Here is a 22,255-nt window from a genome sequence, read left to right as displayed (position 1 = left end):
AAGATGAAAGGAAAGGAAGGAGTAGTGAATCTGATGTTTTTAACATAGATGTTAATTTGTAAGTCATCTATTTTTGGGAATCTTGGGGGAGAGGAGTTAAAGTTTGATTGCTAAATAAATGTGTCCCAATGAGTTAAAGTCAGGATGATACAAATTCATACAGATGGTGGATGAATCTTTCAGTTAGGGAGGTTAATTATAAAAGAGACAAAACAAGGAATAAGGGACTGATTTATAAATGATATCTGCAACTGAAGTGAAAGGAGAAGGAGGAGCTAGGGAGACTGGTCCCATGGGAGTTTAAAGCAGAGTTTCATAAAAAGGGTATAGTCAAAGGCTGAAATCTAGATTATTCTGTTACCAGTATAATTTAATTTTGGTAGGGTTTGGAGGTCACTTGAATTCAGGGTCATTTGAGCAACTTGAAGACTGCAGAGAAGATTTAATTTTGAATTTTAGAATACAGTTGAAATCTCCCTTTTGTAAAATTTATACCTGTGGCATTAACTCTCTAAACTCACAAATAGTATGGCCCAAAAACTCATTGTTTTGTGAACAGCAAAATATTCCTGGTTGATAGGGCTGATATATCTATGTGTAATGGAATTATGTACGCAAGTTCATAGAAGTAAAGCATTATTGTTCTGAGTGTAGGGAAATAGGTTTATTTTTTCTTTGTTCATTGTTTCTCAAATTTTGATGAGCTACATTTTCCGTTAGTTAAAAAAAAGAACAATAATATTCACTAGGATTCTGCTTTTTCCTGCTCCCCAAGTTAATAAAACTGGAGCATAATAAATGAATTCTTATGTGTTAGACTGGTATAATTATAACAACCAGCTGTTAGGCTAAGATTTTACTATTACTACCCTTACAACTGTCATTTCTTGAATTATGTCTTCTTTTACCTCTCTCACCCACACACTGTCATGACCCAAATTTGCTACATCAGAAGTATATAGTAGCAAAAGGAGACAATAGAAGCCATGAAGAGGGAGGTGAGGTGAGGACAACAGAAATGTCACAGGCTGTTTGTTATAAGCCTGACAAATTTTCAAAATGAAGAGTTAATCTGGTTTGGCCTGTGCTTGGTGGCCAAGTAGGTTAATCAAAAAACTGTTTTAAGTCAATGATTTTTCAAGATCTCTCTCTCTCTCTTTTTTTTAGTTAATAGACTTTCAATTGTTCATTTATCAGTGTATTGTATGGTATATGTAACACGTGTTGAGACTGTACCATTAGGTATGCTAGACCAAAAATGTATGGCGATGTAGAACTCAAGTAATATTTGATCCTGTTCTTTTACTCATCATCAATGTAACAATGAAGATCATATCCCGTATAAAATTCTGAAAATGCATTTTTTTATCTTGCTTATTTTAGATTAGAAAGTAAGTAGAAGATGCTGCTAATGTCAAGCAAAGAGTGATTCTTATGGTTTTTATGATAACATATGCATTTTTAATTGAAAGACATAGCTTTTTATTCAGTAAATATTTGTTTACATACTATGTTATTTATTTACTTTTGGCAGTAACCTGGGGTTGGGTAAGGAATTAAGCAGGGATTTTAGCAGAAGACTCTTCTACTCTGTTGAAATATGGCTTAGAGCTATGTTTTCAAAAGTGTGGGATGTGTGCCACAAAATTACAGTTATAATAAGATCAAGTATTAAAAGATGATAGCATCTATTGAGGCCAAACGTGGAGAAAAAAGGTGCTTTCATAGCGTGTTTGTGGAAAGAAAGACTCTTTGGAAAGCATTCTGGCAATGGTTTAAAATAAAAAGATCCTATTTAAACAAACAGTCCTACTTTTGAGATATTTATCTCAGAAATAAAAATATTCATAAGAATGTATATGCACAGGGCTGTTAGTTACAATGCTCAGTTTTTCCTCAAAAACAAAAAAAAAGTATAGGGGGAAACAAATGCTATCAACGGGGAGTGGAAGAAAAATTATGAAATAGCCATAGCATGGAAAATTATGCAGATAATAAAAAGAATGAGTTAGGCCTATTGCAGCTGATTTAGAGAGATTTCCAATGTACTATCAGTGAGAGAAGAAAGATGTAAAGAAGTGTATAGAGCACGATTCTAGTTTTCTAAAAATCACTTTATATATGTTGTATGTATACTTAAACATATGTATATTTGTATAATTTAATGGGCATTAAGAAAAGTGTGGAAGGATAATCTTAGCTTGGTTGGGGAAAGAATTCAGGGGAAATAAAAACAAAGTCTTAATGTAGGTGTTTTAAATTTTGAGCAAATGGATAATTTAAAAAGTAAGAACTTAGTAATTCAGAACCTGAAGTTAAAAGAGGACCTCCCAGCATAATTTGAGTTAGAGAAGCCCAGTAAGAGATACACTGGAGGGAATTTATAGTTTTCTTAGCCATGCTGATTAAGGGTTTTCACGTCTTCAGAATATAGAAATAGAAGATGATAACCTTTGTCTATAGTTTATGAAATATTCGCCATAAGCTATATAGAGTTCTCATTAAAAAAAAAAAATCTTGGGCATTAAGGGCATACTAGCAACATAGTGAAGGCTTTATCCTTGGATTAACAAGACAGATTGAAAAATAATTGAGAAAATGAGAAAATTAGTGTTGTTAAATGCCATGTTATATTCTACTACCAATACATATATTTTTAATTGCCTACTATCTGGCAGTCTAGGCATTACGCTTGTTTCTATGTTTGTAGATAAGATAGAAGAGTTCAGTGAAGGTAGGACCTCCCATTCTAGGTAAAGATGAGACAGACAATAACAAAGCCCACACATTAAAAAACAAACAAACAAACAAAAACTGCAGATTGTGGTTAAGTCGAGTGAGGAAATAAACAGAACAATGAAAAGTGATTATTTTTCAAGATGGTGGTCAGTGAGGGTCCCTGAGGAAGTGATAATTAGGGCTGAGAACTAAAAGGTGGGTAGAGAGAATTCCAAACAGAGGGTTCACTTGTGCAAAGACTTATATGTGCATAGGATTTGGTATGTTCAGCAAACAGAAAGGAGGCCAGTGTCTGAAGCATCAGTGAGTGAGGGGGTGAATGGCCAGTAAGAGATGAGTCTGAAGGAGCCACATCGAGCAGGGCCTTGTTTGTGGGCCATGGAGAAGAGTTTAGATTTTTTTTTTTTTTTTTTGAGTGTCATAGAAACCTCTGAAAGTCTTTCACCTTGGAAGTAGAAGGATTCAATTTATATTTTAAATAGATCATATTTAAATAGATCCTATTGAAATGTAAGCTTTCTCATACATTACTGTGCTTTCTCATGGATAACTGCTTTGAATAGACTGATTCTTCTAATTTAATTTCCTCCTGTCCATAGCATTCTTAAAATATCTTGAGCTGGGCCTTAGTTGAATCCTTTTCACCCAGGAGACAACCGAGTGTAGCTGGAACCTACATGGGCTCTGTCTAAATTGGATTTGAATCCTTATTTGATCCTTTTTGCTATGTGACCTTAGGTGTTTAAATCACTTTTGGAGCCTGTTATGTCATCTGTGTATGAAAGGATAACTGCACCTAGCATGTAGAGATGTGACAAAGATTAAGTGAAGTAATGTGTAAATGGTGCTTGCCACTTGGAGACCCTAAGAAAGCCTGGTTGTTTGTCCCCTTCCTTTTCTTCTGAGATTAGAACTTTTCTTTCCTGAGTAGGATCTGAGTCCTTTGTGTTCCCCAGGTAACTGTGCTGGACCGATAAAGTGACTAAGAGGCTAATGGGTTTATGACTATGTATATGTAATCACTTAATTACTCACATTTTTGAGACATGTGTCTGAAGATAATCACATATCCCCACATTCAGAAATACCACTGTAAGAGGTAATTTCTCTCAAGTCTGTAGGTTCTGAGTAGAGTTATGGTCTAAGACTGAGAGACTGTAGAAGACGTGTGCAGTTTTGTTTTGAACCTTCAATTGCTCAGTCTGAACCAAAGAAAGAATAGTAGTCCAACCAAGAAATATCAAGACATAGACCTGAGAGAGAGACTTGTAATTCATTCTTTATGTGTGTAATTTTTTTTTTAAATCATCATCTCCTTGGTCTCTCCAGCTCTCTTTTACTTAGTAGTGCTGAAATTACTGAAGCATTGTTCACTGAAACCAGTGCCATGGCCATCATTGGGCTTCTAGAACTGTGCTATTGTTTACTTACTGAGTCACTGATATGTCCTAGGCACTAGTCTAAATGTTTTATACAAATCATCAAATGTAATCCTCAGAACAACTCTATAAGTAGGTAACATTTATATTCCCATTTTATAGATGAGGAAATTGAGCCCTGGAAGGGTTAAGCAACCTGCTCAAGGTTATGTGGTAAATGGAGGAGACTTGCTTTATGTATTTTAATACAACTTGTCTTATGTATTATAATACAACTTGCTTTTTTTATTTACTATTGTGTGGTGATACAGGTATGGTAGTACATATATATTCATCTCATTGTTTCTTGTAGCCTTTTAAAAAGCCTTTTTTATTGTGGAAAATTTCAAACATATATGAGTTTAGAGAAAATAGTGTAATGAATTGCCAAATATCCATCACTCAGCTTCACCAACTATCATGGCTAATTTTGCTTCATCTGTATTGCAGCTACACTGGATTATTTTGAAGCAATTCCCAAACATTATATCATTGTATCCATAAATACTTCAGTTTCCATCTCTAAAAGATGATGACTCTGAAAAACCAACCAAACAAACCACAATACAATAACCACACCTAAATTTTTTCCTTAATAACATGGATTTCCATTCAGTTTTGAAATATCCATACTTGTTTCATTTTTTTAAGTTGCTTTATTAAAATCAGAATCCAAGCCAGGTTCATGTATTGTATTTGGTTGATATATCTCTGCTTCCTACCAGGATAAAGGTCCTTCTTTCTCTATGGCAAAAATCTTGGTATTTAATCAAGGCTTACCAACAGTAAAACATTCTATACTCCTGGAAGCTGCACCTTGATTGTCAAGCACATGATTTGCCCAGGCTTATAAATATATATGCTTCTTGTATGTTCCTATGGTAACTTAAACCAAGAGATTGAAGTATTTAATTTAAGAACAATACAAATTAATTATCCAACTTAATCTGCCCTGAGAAGCATTCTAGTTCCAGTTATTGAATTCTCTGGGGTCATAATTTTAATTCCAAGGTTTTTGGCCACTTTTAGGGGTAAAATTGTTTTGGTTGACCTAGTTTATTATGGTAGTTTCAGAGACTAACAAAGGTCTTGTACCTCCTCGCTCCATTAGAAATTGCAGTGTTTAGTAGCTGATACTAGTGCTTGCCATAATGCACAGTAAAAATACACATACTAAGGCAAAAAGAAAATAGTATTTCGTGGAAGCAATCCAAGCTAGAGAGGCAGACTTCTGGAGAATTTTCTTTGCAAAATTAAATAGAAGATTTTATTTCTAGTGTATGTGAAATATGAAACTGAAAGTGCTAACTAGATGTATAAAACTACCTTTTCCCAATGCATGTGTGAATTTTAGTAAATATCAGAAAAATTTTGTCACTAATTAGTCTGTTTTAAAAAAATTAATGTGACTCAATAGAGTTGCTAAAATTGATGAGACCATATTGATAAAAATTTTTTTCTCATTAAAATGTTATTTATGATAGATGTATTGTAACAGGGTTTGGGTTGTCAGATCTGTCGTGGTCTTTACTTGTTACATAGAGTGCTTGTGCAGTGAAAGGGCATGCATTCCTGACTAAATTTGGCTGCCATTAGGAGTTAGAGTGGTAGTTATGAAGGACAGCAAGAGGATTAGCTTTATATGCTCAGCTCTTGCCTTGGTACATGTCTTTCTCTTCCATTATTCATGTGATGAATTTTTCTATATGGGAAATGCTCTATGTGATACTTGTAGTTGCCAAACTTTGTGACATTGTCATTTGAGAGTTACTGAAATTGAAAAGATGTTAAGATCTGAAAATGTCAGTTCATCTCAATTGGAACAAAGTCATGGAAGAACAATTTGTTTAGACTCATATTACAGCCACATGTTGGATAAGCAGAGATGAAGCTGCCTAGACCAGTCAGGACTGATTTTCTGGTAAAACCAAGACTAGTGGAAGCCAACCCCAAGAAAACCTTGGTTTAGAGAAAAGTGAGGAGTTAGAACAGCAACATGTATGAGCAAAAGCAGAAAAATTCAATAAGCAAGAAGGGAAACTAGGACCTCTGCTTTTCTGTGTTTCTATGCATTTTAGGATAGCTATTTCAATATGCATTAGCTTTACAATTTTCAAATACTTTGGTGTTCAAGATCTCATTTTTTCCCTTACAAAAAGATCTATCTTTCTGTAATTTCTTGTTAAAGAGACTCAGAGAAGCTATGTATTAGCTGAAAAAATCTCTACTCATTAATGACGCATGGTATTAGAGCCTGTGTTCTGTCTGATCCTAGTTTCAGTGTCCATCATGCCTTTGTCTCTGAGCTCTTGAGGGCAGGAACTATGCTTTTTGATCTTTGTATCCCTAGTACCAAGCGTAGTGCCCAGCACATGGTTGGTGCTTGATAAATGTTTTAAAATGAATACAAAATAACCTGAAAGATTTAATTTAAGCAGAGTTTTGGCCTAACAAGTAGGGCTCCTAGATATATTACTGTAGTTTTGGTGTGCATACTGAGAAAGAAAATCCTTGATCTAGGAACAGTGGTATAATATTTTCAAAGTAACCAACTGTATAGTCACAGCAGATCAGAATCTAATTGTATAATCTCTGGAAAATCTTTTAAAAATATAAAACATCCCCCCAAATCTTTTTGAATTTAAACCACTTAAACAGGTAATTTATATCATTTAGATTATTTGGGTTTATTTGCTCATTCATGTCGTTGAATTTTAAGTTAACCGTTTTTTTTTTTTCCTTTACTCAACAGAAATTTAGTGTGTGTGAACTCTTTGTAAAGCGTGTTTTAATAGTTAACCTGTAATATAGGTTGCATGCATTCTAAAGGTTACTTAAGGTTAAATCTGGTAAATTGCAAAGGAGTTACTACTATCCAGTTTAGTCAAGTGAGGTCTTGATCTGTTGGTTTGATAAGCAAAACCTTTCTAGATACATGATCTCTTTTGGAGCTAGAGGTAGTTCAGTGTAAGCACCACATATATCAGTATGTGAACTTTACCATCTTTTATTGGCAATAATTTTGTTTAAATGTATAAAGATTGTAGTTTTTCATTAAGAACCATTTTCTTTCTCAAGCTTCAAAATGTCAAGGCTTTTTCAAGCACATATGAACTATACTCAATGTAAATTCAAATATTTCAGAAAATGTCAAACCTATGTGCATTTTTACATTAAAATACTTGAGTTAGGGTTGGAAAAAGTTTAATCAAGAAAATAGACGACCTATTTTTGTTCATATACTGTCAGCTACTTCTTGTCTATGTCTTTCATGTGTCCTTGACTTCTTGCCCAAGAGGGATTTACAACTGCTTAAGGAACATCTTTGAAATGGCAAATGATTAACTCTGAAGTTATTTGAAGTATGGGTATAATATTTGGTTAATTTCATTTGAAGTCATTTAGTTCAGCATTTGAAATGAAAGAAACAAAACAGAATGATATTGTGAAACTACTAAGTTACTTAATATATTAAATTTTTAGTGTAAGTGTTAGCCTAAGAGACCCAAAACTTTCTTTTAAATTGCTTTTTACTGTTTTTAGTGTACAGGCAAGTCACTTTGATTAGCAGAAAGAGAAGGTCTCAATAAGGCCATTTAACCTTTTCTTATTTCTAGCCATATGTATTACTTTAAGCCATGTTTCCTTTTTTTTGTTGTTGTCTGTTTAAACATTATCCAGTCAATTAAAATAAGCATTAAAAGTGATGAAGTTACTTAAAATAAATAGGTCGTTCTTATTTAAAAGATACTTTTGGTTTAAATGAATCACCCATTTTGAGGTACCTGCTTTTCTTTGTTAATGTAGTTCCTAACATGTTTTAAAATCTTGACTGACCGTTGGTAGATTCTAGTTTCAGTTCTAAATTCCCTCTTCGGTTTTGTCTGTTCAGGCAACAGGCTCACTGACATTGCCAAGTAATTGTCTCTAATTTAATGAGTTAATTAGTTAACTGTCTCCTGCAGAAGTCAAGTACTGACTCCTTGTGGCTGAGAAAATTTCTGTTTTTCCCTCTGAGCTATGCACTTTATCTTTCAGTTAAAATCAAGTTAAAATAGACTAGGAGAGTTGGGGAAAACACTAGCAAAATACCTCAGGGTAAATGATTCTCTGGCATCATTTATAACCCCAGGTACTGGCAGAGCCTGTTTCAAGACATGTCAGCAAAAGCATTTGTTTTCCTTGTTGGATACTGTGTCCTTGGTGGTTTGTGCTAAGGCTTCTCTATTTTCTGATAGCTTTAAAGTCAGAATGTTGTGAAATCCTGGTAATTGAGTAAGTACAGTATACTTTGTGTGTGTGTGTCTCTGTGTGTGTGTGTGTGTGTGTGTGTGTCTAGTGGTGATAGTCCTGGAAATCAAATTCAGATATTAGTATTATGTATTAGACACCTCTGGCAAAAAGAAATGGACAGTTAGTTGCCATATTCTGTTAATAACTAATTCTGAAATGTTTTCATATTGTTTCTTTTGAAAGTTAATGCCTGATAATTAAAGAAAGAAAGCAGAGAAAGGGCATAGCTCACGTGGTAGAGTGCTTGCTTAGCATCCACAAGGTCTTGGGTTCAATCCCAGAACCTCCTCTAAATAAATAAATAAGTAAGTAAGCCTAATTACCTCCCCCAACAAAAAATAAAAAATAAATTTAAAAAAAAGAAAGAAAGAAAACAACACTCAAACAATTGTGAAGAGAGAGAACAAAGATCAATGTAACCTATCTCTTGTATTTTCTTATTTTGTATTTAGTTCTTTTTTTCCCCATTCTTCTTTCTCAATACTTTTTTTAAATTGAAGTATAATATATTTTTTTCAATTGATTTGCAATGTTGTGTTAGATTCTGGTGTACAGCATAGTGATTCAGTTATACAAATATATACTTCTCATATTTTTTGTTAAAGGTAATTACAAGATATTGAAGACATTGAATGTAGTTCCCTGTGTATTTAGTTCTTAATTCTTTTAAATTTTTTTTACAGGAGTCAGGTCCAGGTCTCTTTGTCAAAGAATATGAGCATTTTTATGATTTTTTATATGTGATATATATGTATATTTGTGTATATATACATATATATTGCTGAATTACTTTTTTAAAGGAGTGAATTTGAAAAATCAAGATGTACAGAACAATATAAATAGTATATCATCATTTGTATAAAAAGAAATGGATAATAATATTCATACATATACTTGTATGTATATATTAGTATATATATATCTCATGTATGTAATTGTTTATGTGCAGAGCATCTATGGAAGGATATACAAGAAATTGATTGCCTCTGGAGTGAGGAACTGAATGACAGGGGATAGAGGTGGGAGGAAGACTTCACTGTATATCCTTTTGAATTTTGAATAGCATGAATTAACATTATTAAAATCATAAATAAAATAAAAAGCCATTAGCAATGGGTAAAAGAACCCATTGTTTTTTTATTTTCATTCCCACTGCCTTGGTTCAGGCCTCAATCTCTTTCACCTGGATCTTTGCAGTGGCCACTACTTGGTCTCCCTGCCCCGCTGCAGTTTATCTCTTCTCCAGTCCATCTTCAGATTGCTACCAGAGCACAGGACAGATCATCTCTTCTCTCCTAAAATTTTTAGTGGTATCCTGTGGTCCACAGGAGAAGGTTCAGACTATTCAGTTTAGCATTCCAGGTCTTCCACTATCTGGTCTCAGACTGCCTTTTCAGCTTCACTTTCTTCTACATGTCTTTGTATACCCTCTCTTTATTACCATTTCTTACTCCAACTAACTTTCTGCTTCCCTGCAAAAAAGAAAATTTTTTTTTTTAATTTCTGTATTTGTTCATTTTTTTTTAGCCTGAAATACTCTTTCTCTCCATTTGCAATTGAAATTGTATTTTATTTTCAATACTTATTCTGAATGTTACCTTCTTTTTCCTCCTGCCAACCCCTTCCCGCCTGTCCTCAGAATGAATCGGTCTTTTTTGGTTCCCACTGTATGTTTTGCATACCTTTGTTTGGCACTCATTCTTGTTAGTGGTTCACTTGTCAGCCTCTTTAAATTCTATTTTTAGACTTCCTTGTGTTGATCTTTCTTTCCAGTTGCAATAGTCTCCCTGACATTGTGCCTTTCCCTACTCCTGCCTGTCCTTAACTCTGGTGGTTTTCCTCTCCTGGTAAACATATCAGATTATGTTATACACTGAAGAATGAGGAGAAGAAGCAACTGACTAGAATTGGTTGAATCCACTCAGTATCAATACCATACAGTTTACTTTTGTTTATCCTATGTTTGCATGCCAATTGTTTTGAAATGTCAAAGATTATTTAGTTTTCATTTTATAGATGTGTGATATTATCTAGAAGCCTGGGAGGAGAATGGCTTTGTTGAAGGACTCACTGCAACTTAGTGCTAGAGCCAGGATATAAACCCAGGACCCTTTAAGAAATGACTTTATGTAAGGGTGATACTACTTGGGGGCTTTTGGTAGTACTAGCTAGTAAAAATATGTCCACCTTTGAGTTACTTCTTCTGCAGGCTGATGGAGCATTTGCTGTGATAGCCTCTGTGTTGTTTTTCAGAATAAAACAAAGGAAACTTTTTTAAGTTTGATTTTCTCCTCATTGAAAGAGCTGGTAACTTGTTTAGATTCACAAATGGGGACATTTGAAATGCTTAACCAAAAGCAAACCAATAATCTTTTGCTCTGATCGTTTCCATCCTTATCTAGTTTCCCAGAAGCAACCTATTGTAACTCTTAGCTATTCATTTTGGTATTTCCCTTCATATTTCTAATACTGCTATTTCTAGACATTATTGACTTTCTATTACAGCAGTTGGGGATTTAACTTCTTTATACTACTTCCTCTCCCATTTTTCTCCCTCTGTTCTTTTTTAGTATATTTATAATTGTTATTAAATCAATATTTAGTATCTACATTATTATGACTATAAATACATTTTATTTTGAGCCATCATATGTTATAATATTTCCTATTTTTATACCACAAATACTTATTCATAAATTACTCTTTTTATAGAGTTGAAAATTACCTCACTTTTCATTTACTTAGTGATTTGTGTACCTAATACTAATTCATTAGCAGATATTTACTGAGTGCCTATCACATGCCACGTATTGTTCTTGGTGCTTGGGCTATATCAGTGAACGAACTAGACAAAGATTCCTTCTTCTGTGATATTTACGTTCTAGTTGGGAGACAGATAATAAACATAATAAAGAAGTAAAATATTTAGTATGTTAGAAGGTGATAGGTGCCAAGCGGAAAAAAAAGCAGAGCACTATGGGGGATTGCTAATACAAATACAGGTGTGGGTGGTAATACTAAACAGGGTGATAAAGAGTAGGTCTCATTGAGGAGATGACATTCGAGCAAACATTAAACTCTTCCCAGTGTTATTTTATACATAGCCAAATGCCTTGGATAACCTGACATTCCATTTTTCTACTGACTTGCCCTCTTGGAGCCCTCTGGTTGCCCCAGCCAGGACTGGGACTCTGGAGGCCTGCAGCACAGTTATCCTGTGATTTCCCTTGGCTACTTTACTGGGTTGGTTCATCTGTTTCCCGGATCCTCCATCTTTCCCTAATTTGGTTCATGCTCTTTTTTTAATGGAGCAAGTTCTATAGTTTCCTGAGAAAGGGTACGTAAAGGGAGAATAGAATATTGAGAACATGGATCTCTCAGATCTTACAATTGATTGAAAGTTTGGCTCAAGTTAGAAATCATTTCTCTTAGAATTTTCAAGGCCTTACTGCATTGTCTTCAGGCTTCCAATGTTTCTATTGAGGAAACACTGATACCCATGATTCATAATTCTTTATGCATGACCTGTTTTTTTCTCTCAGAAAACTTTTAAGATTTTCTCTTTATTCTGATGTTCTGTAATTTTATGATGATGGGCCAGGCCCTGATGTGGGTTTCTGTTTTGGTTTAATTTATTGTGCTTGGCACTTGATGAGCCCTTATAGTCCTCAATTCTGGGAAGTTTTCCTATGTTACTACTTTGATAGTTAACTAAAGTAGCTAAATTGATCAACTGCAACCTAAAGAGAAGGTCTTTAGTTGTTCATGTTTGGTCATGCCAGAGTACATAAAACCCTTAAAATATTGAGTGAGGCATTTATATGATAGGCAGGTATTATTATTTTATTCTCTAAAATTACCGACAAAAAAGGCAGAATTTTTTTTGTTTCTTTTTTTCCAGCTACTGGAACTTATACAACGAATACCTGTGATGGAAGGTCTTGTTTGTTATGCTTTTTTCATTCATTTCACTTTTAAGGTTTGGCAGGATATGTCCCCACCCCCACCCCTGACTCTTGTAGGCAAGAAGCCTCTGGGAGTCTACAGATGTTATCTTCTCACTTTTGGGTCTTATGCACCTTGGCTGCCCTTTCATTTTTCTTCATCTTTCTCGTTTTTCTTCATATATACATATGAATATATGTATATACATAAATTTAATTGAGATAAAAGTCACATAACATAAAACTCACCATTTTAAAATACACAAGTCAGTGTTTTTTAGTTTATTCACAATGTTGTGTGGCTATCACCACTATCTAATTCCAGAACATTTTCATCACCCCCAAAGAAAAACCCCTATTTGTTAAAGCAGTTACTGTCCATTCCTCCTCCTCCCAGCTCCTGGTGACGGCTCTTCTACTTTCTGACACTATGGATTTGCCTGTTGTGGACATTCCATTTGAATGAGGTCATATATATAGTACATGGCCTTTTGTGTGGTTTCTTAACTTATGATGTATTCAAGGGGCATCCATGTTGTAACATGTATCAGTACATTACTAGTGTTCTTAAATCAGGCTCTGGGTGTCTAATTCTTGACTATCCAGGGAAAAATTCTGCATTTCTTATCCTTATTTTGATTTTTGATACTGGCTTTTAATTTATCTTTTCATAAAACATGTGTTGACTACAAAATGACATTGAATAATTTTAATTTTAAGTACACATTATTTATTTTTTAGTATGCCAGTACTGAGGTCGATGGAGAACGTTACATGACCCCGGAAGACTTTGTCCAGCGCTATCTTGGACTGTATAATGATCCAAATAGCAATCCGAAGATTGTGCAGCTCTTGGCAGGAGTAGCCGATCAAACCAAGGATGGGTAAGAACCTTTATATGTTTTTAAAAAACTAATGTCTTTCAATATCTTATTAAAAAAAACAGGAAAACTATAAGTTTACCCATGACCATCTGGAATTTTAATGTTAATAAACTGTATCTTTTCTTAGAAATTAAAAAAACTGTTACTTACTGCTATTATCAAGTATACTAGTGTTTCTTCCTTTTTTGTTTTTTTGAAAAAAAAAGTATGCAAAACCCATATTTTATATTGAGTAATCTAACAGAATGGTTTTCAGATAATTAAGTGTGTTTCATTCATTCATTCAATAAATATTGAGTACCTACTGTATTTTAGCCATTGTTCTAAGTGCTAGAATTCCATCAGTGAATAAACCACAGAAAAACAATAAACAACCTTTAGAAGTAAATTATAATTATTAGGAGGTTATAACTGCTATGAGGAAAAATAAATCAGAGAAGAATTTGGAGAGTGGTGTTTATTCATTTATCTGTCCACTTATTTATCTGACAAATATTTATTGAACAACCACCATTTGCCAGGTTCTGTTGGGCATTAGAAATACAAACAAATCAGCTTCCTGGCCTAGTGAAAAAGAGGATGGGTAAACAAAGAAAAGAAACTAATACTTTGGGAATAAGGTGCGATAGTAGAAGCATATGAAACATACAAAGGACACCCAAGAAAGCATGGTTAAGTCTGTTTTGGGTGGTCAGGAAGACATCTTAGAAGAGATGATGCTTGAGTGAAATCTGGCAAGACAGAAAGGAGCTTACTGGCGATTGGACAAATATGAGAATTTGAGGAAAGGGAATAACAGTGACGTGAGACATCAAGGGGCATGTGCATGTCTGTGTCCCACAGTGGGGAGATTGTGTTATAAGTACTTTGGTGTGACTATGGCATTACTTGGTTAATTGTCAGAGTTGTGGTTGGAATGCAGTGTGGGACCTTGTGTGTCAAGCTTTGACTGTCTCCTGTAGGCTTGTGACTCTCAGACTTGGAGGTATTTTTAGCCTAGGAGTGTATGAGTGTGTGCAGTAACAGAAATTACAAGGTGCATCTTACTAGAGTGTCAGTTTACTCAAATCAAGGGGGAAAAGCATTTTTGTATTAAAATCAAATATGACTGTATAGTGAAGAGAATGGAATGTTGTTATAAACCAGTATAGTATAAACCCTCTTTCATATTAGTGGTTTTGCTATAGGACCTCAGTTATACTCAGTTATGCTTTCTGAAGCACGTGATACCTGATGATCAAGTATTTGGTCCTTTTAACTCTTGGAGTGTTAGAAAAACACTAAGGTCAGAGATGCCACCTGTGGTCAGTTCAAAGCCCTCAGCTCTCATTACAGGGATAAAGGATGACTAGAACCATGTAACTAGCTATTGAATTTTTTCATCTAGTTTGACCACTTTAAATATGCATTGTGGCAGAGACAATGAAATGTCCTGGTTCTAGAGGTAGCTGCATTTCATGGATAAGCAGAATGAATCCAAAATAAATGAACTTTGTCAGTTTGTGCACCTTGCTTTGTGAGTTCTAAGCTATAGTCCCAGGCCTCCAAGGGCCCAGTTTCTTTCTTCTACCTGTAGAGGTGCTTTTGTGAAAAACTAGGCAATAAGGAGTCTTCAAAAGTTATTTCCATTACCACAAATATGATCAGATTTTACAAAAAAATGGTAGTTTAAAGTAAGACAAGACATGGATGCAGTGAAATCCGTTTAGAAGGCTGTTTTAATAAAGTTGAAGTATTGGTTTCTAAGTTCTTTGAATCCAGGGTTATTGTATTCATTTGTATTTTCCCATAGAATTTAGCACAGTGCTTGAAATTTACTATGAGTATTTTGTGTCTTGGAAAGATTTTATGTAATTTATCAATGGCAGGTATTGGGGAACTTGTATGCATTTTGTATCCAGTCTGTTAAAAAAAAGTCAAATCAGCTGCTAAGTTACTATGGACTATTCAGTCGTTGGATCTCTCAATACTGATTAGGCAGTAAGACACTTTAAAATTAATTATATCTAATCAGAATTCCTTCTTCAGAATTATTAAAGCTCTTTCAGAAACTTTCAGAGTATTTATTGTCATTAATTTGGTCTGAGACTTGCTTTCAGAGTATCCATATCTTTTCAAATGCTTCCTTTTGTGACTGACTGCTCTGGTCCATCTCAATAGTGTATCTTATTTGGAACTTCATGTGGTTCTTCCAGTCAGCTGTGTTGTCAAAGCGTGGTCAAGTGGAATCAAGTCTTGCCAGAGTAGAAAAGATCAAAAATGAGTTTTGGCTAGTAAAGAGTCAAACAGTGTTGAATAGTGTTTACTTAAAAACAAACTAACTTGTTTCTCTTTTTAAAAGGTAAATCTGTTCTACCTCAAATTTTAGACACTTCTTAAACTTTCTTTTCTCCCTCTCTCTTTGGAATAAGTCAGACTGAGATTGGGAAGTCTAATTTGTAGAGTTAGGTCATAAAATTGTTAAATATATAATGCATGTTTATGAAACATATACATTATTTCTAAAAGCAGAGAAAGGTGGAATTTTGTAGAAACACAGTGATTCTTAACCTTCTGTTCATGGATGGTCTTCAGAGTTTCCTGAATTTGCTGAAAGATAATGCAAAATGAGTCTGCATTTTTCTGGGAAGAAATCACAAGTTTTCAAAAAGGGTCTATAGCTTCAAAAAGGTTAAATATCATTATTAAAATTTCTTCAGAACTTTTAATTAAAGAGAATCAAAGGCTTTTATAAAGTTTAAGTTATTTCAAGGAGCCAGCCCTTCCTCATTTAACATTTAAGGAAATGAACTCCAGCAAGGTTGATTGACTTGCCCAGTAACACAAGATTAGTTCTCTTAATTTTTAGTCCATTTTTCTTGTAATCCCTTAAAAAAGTTATCTTTTCTCCATTGTTCTTTTTCACACCCCTTTACCCAGGGCAGTGGTGAAAAGTTAAAATAGTTCAGGTGGTACATTTTTTTTCCATCCCCAAGAGATATTCCTTGGTTCTACTGTAATTTTTTGATAATGAGTCCTATAGATATATAACTTGAGATAGCATCGCATAATATTGTTTATAATTACCCCAGACCAAATCTGAATTAATAGAATTAGCATAAACAAGTTTGAGTGTTTTAGTTAAACGTAGGGAAAAGCAGGTTTAGAAGTGGTCGACATCATGCCCCTTTTATGCTCTGCCCCATCCTCCATGTTTTCTTAGCATGTAAACTGCCCCCCTTTCTCTTCTTCCCCCTCCTTTTCCTCCAACAGATACTAAAATAAGCAGGAGTGTTTTGATACTGGTGCTTGCTATGGAGAGCCATGGAGATGTAGCATTATATAATATAAATAGCATGATGGGTTGTCTAAAAGTAAAGCCATTAGCCGAGCATTATTTGTGAGATTGTGGCTTGAACTTTGAAGTTCTGGCTGTATAATGAAAAGCAAAATGATTTTGTGCATTAAATGCAGATCTCAGGGACTATTATTGTGTGATTTAATCCAAAATATTTATACAGGTGCTTGTTTGAAACTGTAACTTCTAGAACCATCATTTCTATATTTAGCTGTAGTTAGAATTTCATCTGGAGGCTCTGTTCTATAGTGTGGAAAACAATAGTTTTCCTTTCTTTTTTAAAAGTGTTTTCCTTTAATATTCTACATGCATATAGAAGAACCTTTTATGAAGAAATCTTGGTTGTTACAAAAATGATAAAATTAACATTAATATTTTAAAATTTTACTAGTTTTCATTCAGTAACCTAAAAGGAACTTTGCAAAAAAATTTTTAAACTTCAGTTTCATAAAATATATTATTTCAAAGTTCTAAAATGAGTACATATTTTTTGTAAAAAGTCACACAGCAGTTAGAGTAAAAAGTGAAGGTGCCCCCTCATTCCCATTAAAAGAAAACAAACTAATAAAGTATGAAGTAGGCAGTAATTTCTTCACTCCACTTTTAGTGGCTTGTGGTTTGCCTTTGTTCTGCTGAAGTCTTTATAAGGCCTTTTTATCTATAGAGGAATCCATGACAGGATAAAGAAAAAAGAGCATTAAAAATGGTTCTGGAAAATGTTTGTTTTATGTTAGCACGTAAGCAAGACTATTTCTTGCTTTCTGAAAAGCATTGTTACTCGATAATGTGGTAGAAAATGCCTGTGGGCTAAAAGTAGATTAGGAGCTTATCAGAGAGACTAAGTGCCCTACCTCCCTCCTCTTCCTCCCAATACTTTATTATGAAAATTTTCAAACATTCAGGAAAGTTGGGAGAATTTTACAGTGAACACCCATGTATCCACCACATATATTCCACCATTAACATCTTCCTATACTTCCTTTTCAGGTATCTATCCCTCTATCAGTCAATCCATCTTATATTTTTACACATTTTAAAGTAAATTGCAGACATTGTGATACATTCTCCTTAAATATTTCAACATGCATATTATTAACTGTATTTCAGTATTTGTTTTGAGTTTTTTCCTTACATACAGGGAAAAATAAAAATCTTAAAGCTACATTTGCTGAGTTTTGACAAATGTGTACACCTGCGTAACCTCAGGTGACATTATATTCTACTGTATTAAAATATATATAACATAAAATTTACCATTTAAACCATTTTTAAGTGAATAGTTCAGTGACATTAAGTACATTCACATTGTTGGACTACTCTTACCACTATTCACTTCTAGAACTGTTTCCCTTCTTCCCATACTGAAATGCCATACTCATGAAACGAGTTCCCATTCTCCCCTAACACCCAACCCCTGGTAACCCCTGTTCTACCTTTTGTCTCTATAGGTTTGTTCTGGGAACTTCATATCAGTGGAATAATACAATAATTTGCCCTTTTGCATCTGGTTTGTTTCACTTAGCATGATGTTTTTAAAGATTCATTCATGTTGCAGCATGTATCAGAATTTCGTTCCTTTTTAAGTCTGAATAATATAAAGTGACTTATTTTTAAGTTGCTGATGCTTTTGTGTTTCTTAATTGACTTTTCTTTTTTCAAATAAATCACTCTATATAACAAGGGTAACTCTTGCGTATTGAGGGTTTAACACTGAGTATTCCCCTAATACCTTCTTATAATAATGATCTACTTCCTTTAGATACCTTTTCTCATTTTCAACTGTAACTTTAAATTTGGGGTTGGGGGCAGGATGGTGTACACTGAAATTGAAGGCAGGAGTTGAGAGTCTTTGACTTGGCTCACCGAATTGTTGAATGTCTTTGAGCACATCACTTAACGTCTTTGGACTTTCTAAGGGTCCTTCTGATACTAAATTGCATGAATACATGATTTGCCTTTTTTAATATACTGGGAGATTAAAATGTAGATATTTAATAAAGTCCATGGAATTTATATTTTAAACAAAGGACTACATAGTTGGAAACCTACACAACAAGGGTCTCTGATCTGCAGGAGCAGTATAGATAACTGACCAGTCCCCGTTCCTCTGAAGAAGGCAGCTTCTGCTGGACTCCAGGAAGCTGGTGCTATTTGGAACTAGAAACCTATTGCCCAAGCTTGCAGTTTATCAAGAGAAACCAGAAAACTGGATATTTACATGAAATCTTATCATTTCCTAATGTTGGCAACTAATGCTTTGCATGCTAAGGAAAACATGTGGGCCAAATTCAGCCTACCAGCCAACCATTTGCTAGTTAAGGAAAAAGTCTTTGACCTCTCCTCATACATACAGAAAGCTTTACTACTGAGCATGAAATGTGATTTAAAGCTATATATTCTGTACTTCAGGGTAATTATATTTTTGATGTCTAATTCCTGAGACTTGTTTTGGAAAAACCAAGATGTTATGCATTTCCCCTGCTCTGTAATCAGTCTAGCTACTTCTAATATTTATTTTTTAAATTGCTGTTATAAGCAGAAGAAACAATGCTAATTATTCACTATAAAAATAAAAATTTCAAACATTTCTGAATTATATAATGTAGAAAGTAAAGGTCTACCCTAACTTCTCCCCTGGATCACTATTGTATTTGTGTTATACATTCTTGTATTTTAGATCATACCATACTGTTGATCTTTAGTTTTGTTCAGAGTTTAAAACCACATATTGATCATTCCTTCTTAGGAGTATGTGGATAATCATGATGATGCCTGATATATTGTTACTTCATTTGCTTTTACTACCCTAAAATTTGTGTGCTAATAACCATACTTTTGAGTTTTACTGTATTTTTTAGTAATACATAATGCATAAGGTGTATTGTGACATGTGACCTAATGAACAGTTTTGATTTTTGGATTGTTTCTCCCAGGATTAATTAGACACTCAAGCTCCTAATGTTACTAAGGATTCTTCATCATGGTCACCGTGAGGACATAGTCTTCAGTGTCTTGAATACCACCACCACAAAGCCTTTCTCATCATTGCTTTGGATATAATGTAATCTTTGTAATCTAAACATATTTCAAGGTGCTTTAAGTAATAGAAAATGTAATTTTGAATATGAAATATGTCTTAGATGAATGAGGGCATAAAATGAAGTGTAAAATGTAGTCATTTTCTTAATACTGTATTGGAAAACATATGTCTCTAAACAGTCACATATTCTAAATGGAGTTTATTCAAGAATAGTTATGAGTTCCTACCCCGATTCAAGCCTGTGCTTTGAAAAGCATACCTTCTGGCGGGGAATTAGACTTTAAACAATGAGTTACACAATTATTTTAATAAGAATTTTGTGAGGGGCACTAAAGAAGTACAGTGTATTGCTATAAGGGTGTGAAGGGGATATGCAGTCATCTGGGGGCTCTAAGATGATTCTCTTGAGGAAATGATATTTGAGCTGAGCTGTGTAAAACTGGGTGGAAATTAAATGGACAGAAGTTTGGAAATAGTGCAATTATTCCAAGGAAAATGAATTGCTGAATGATGGCCCTGAGTGGAAGGAGCATGGATTGTTCTAGGAGCTTCAGATGAGTGGGCTGGAGTGCAGAGAGCAGGGAGGAGGTGTGCAGAGATCAGATCCTGTGGGCCTAGAAGCTACATTAAGAATTAGGTCTGTTCCTTGGATGGGGTGACTGTAAGTACATTGTCCAAATCAGACCATTTGAAGATTAAAGGTATATGTGTTTCATATATATTTAGTAGTTTATACACACACACACACACACACACACACACACACACACATTTGTATATAATTACTTGGATGTATACTGTTACTTGGATACCAGTCACTTATCAGTAGCAACAACATGATAAGAAATATTTGCAGTGAGAATATGGAAGATGTCTCTAAACAAGCATTTGCCAGGTCCATGAAATCATTGAAGGCAATTTCAGTGTAATTTTGGCCACTGGCTAATTTCACAAATAAGTTTTAGTTTTTGTCCTTTTTGTTTCGATTTTTCCTTTAAAAATGGACCTTTCAGAGATTTGTAAAACAGAGACTAGTATAATGAATTCAAGATACTTATCACCCACTTTTAATAATTATTAAAATAATATTAAATTTGTTTCATTTATACCTCCACCCACTCCTCCATCCCCCGGATTATTTTGAAGCAAATTCTGGATGACATATTTCATCTGTCAATATCTCAGTGTGTATTTCTGAAAGATAAGAAAAATTACCAGAAACAAAACAAAATCTCAAAAACATTGATGTCTTAATGTCATCAAGTATTTGTGTTATATCAGTATTTTCATTTCCTGATTTTCTTATAAACTAAAAAAAATTATTTTTGTTACTCTGCTTGAATTAGAATCCAAATAAGATCTGTATCTTGTAATTAATTGCTTTGTTACTCTTTAATGAGGTTCTCCTCCTTATCGTCTTTAAAGGTTTTTTTAAAAAATTTTTTGGCAACTACGGAACGTTTGCCTTGTAGTTTCCTACAGTCTGTATTCTTGCTGATTGTGTTTCTGTGGTACTAACATGTTCCTTTGTCCTTTGTGTTTTCTGTAAATTGTCACATATCTAAAGTGGTGGTTCTCAGTGTGGTGGATGCTATTGGCATCTAGTGGGTAGAGGTCAGTGGTGCTCCTAAACATGGTACAGTGCACAGGAGGCCCCCACGACAGAGAGTTATCCAGCTTAAAATGGTACTATTGAGTGCCAAGTTTTAGAACTATGACCTAGAGACTCAATCAAGTTAAGTTTATTTTTGGTCTAGTTTCTCCCTTTTAGGGGATGTTGATTATTGCTCAGGTCCATTAACGTGTCAGGGGTTCACAAAAGGGTAATATTCTAATTCTGTCATTCCTTCTTTCTTTATTATCTGGAATGCCTCTATAAAGAGAAACTTTCCTTTATCAGTTATTTCACTACCCTGAGCTACAGATCATACAGTAAAGACAGGGTACAGCCAATAATATTTTATATTTTTTTCCAGGTTGATCTCCTATCAAGAGTTTTTGGCATTTGAATCTGTTTTATGTGCTCCAGATTCCATGTTCATGGTGGCTTTCCAATTGTTTGACAAGAGTGGAAATGGAGAGGTGACATTTGGTAAGAAAAAAAAAAGATTATACAGTTAAGTGAAGTTAGTGAGGCTGATTCAGTCTTTAATTGCCAGATTTAGTAACTGCATATAGATTGTTGCTTATCTAAGAGTTAGTCAATAAGTGAAGTATTAATTTCCTAAAAGGCTTTATATAGATGCAATTATAATGGGTTTTTTTTTCAAAGCATTAGAAAAAATGCAAAAATTTCAAAAAAAAAAAATTAAGGAATCTAGGAGTGTTGTTGCTTCAGCTCATTGAGTCTCTGACATTTTCACATTCCTAAAGTAGGTGGTGTAAAATTTCTTGTTCTGGGCCAGCCTGGGCAAAATTTTTTATGAAATAGACTGAACAACATGGAGTAATGATCTCATTTTTTAAGGGAGTTTTGGGTAGAGAGTCCAGAGCTTCTCTTCAGCATCTTTGGAAAATTGCTGCTATGTCATTTTCACACCCAAGAATGGAACTGAAGAAGACAGTAAAGGCAAGAATAGTTAGCATTCTCTGAACCCCCA

General features: G+C 34.2%; 1 protein-coding gene across 2 annotated transcripts in view; it reads left to right on the top strand.

Moving 5' to 3' along the window:
* The window catches only part of SLC25A12 (solute carrier family 25 member 12), a 78,750-nt gene that overhangs the window by 3,904 nt on the left and 52,591 nt on the right, over positions 1-22,255 (top strand). Inside the window, exons 3-4 of one of the 2 annotated variants that reach the window (XM_010982517.3) lie at positions 13,136-13,278; positions 21,632-21,747. In XM_010982517.3, coding sequence (XP_010980819.2) covers positions 13,136-13,278; positions 21,632-21,747 — 259 coding nt within the window. Of the gene's footprint in view, positions 1-13,135; positions 13,279-21,631; positions 21,748-22,255 lie in introns of those variants that run through there. The other variant, XM_010982518.3, reaches the window with a different exon arrangement.

Source organism: Camelus dromedarius, chromosome 4 (genome assembly GCF_036321535.1).
Source record: "Camelus dromedarius isolate mCamDro1 chromosome 4, mCamDro1.pat, whole genome shotgun sequence".
Lineage (NCBI taxonomy): Eukaryota > Metazoa > Chordata > Mammalia > Artiodactyla > Camelidae > Camelus > Camelus dromedarius.
This window is presented reverse-complemented; position numbering and strand designations above follow the sequence as displayed.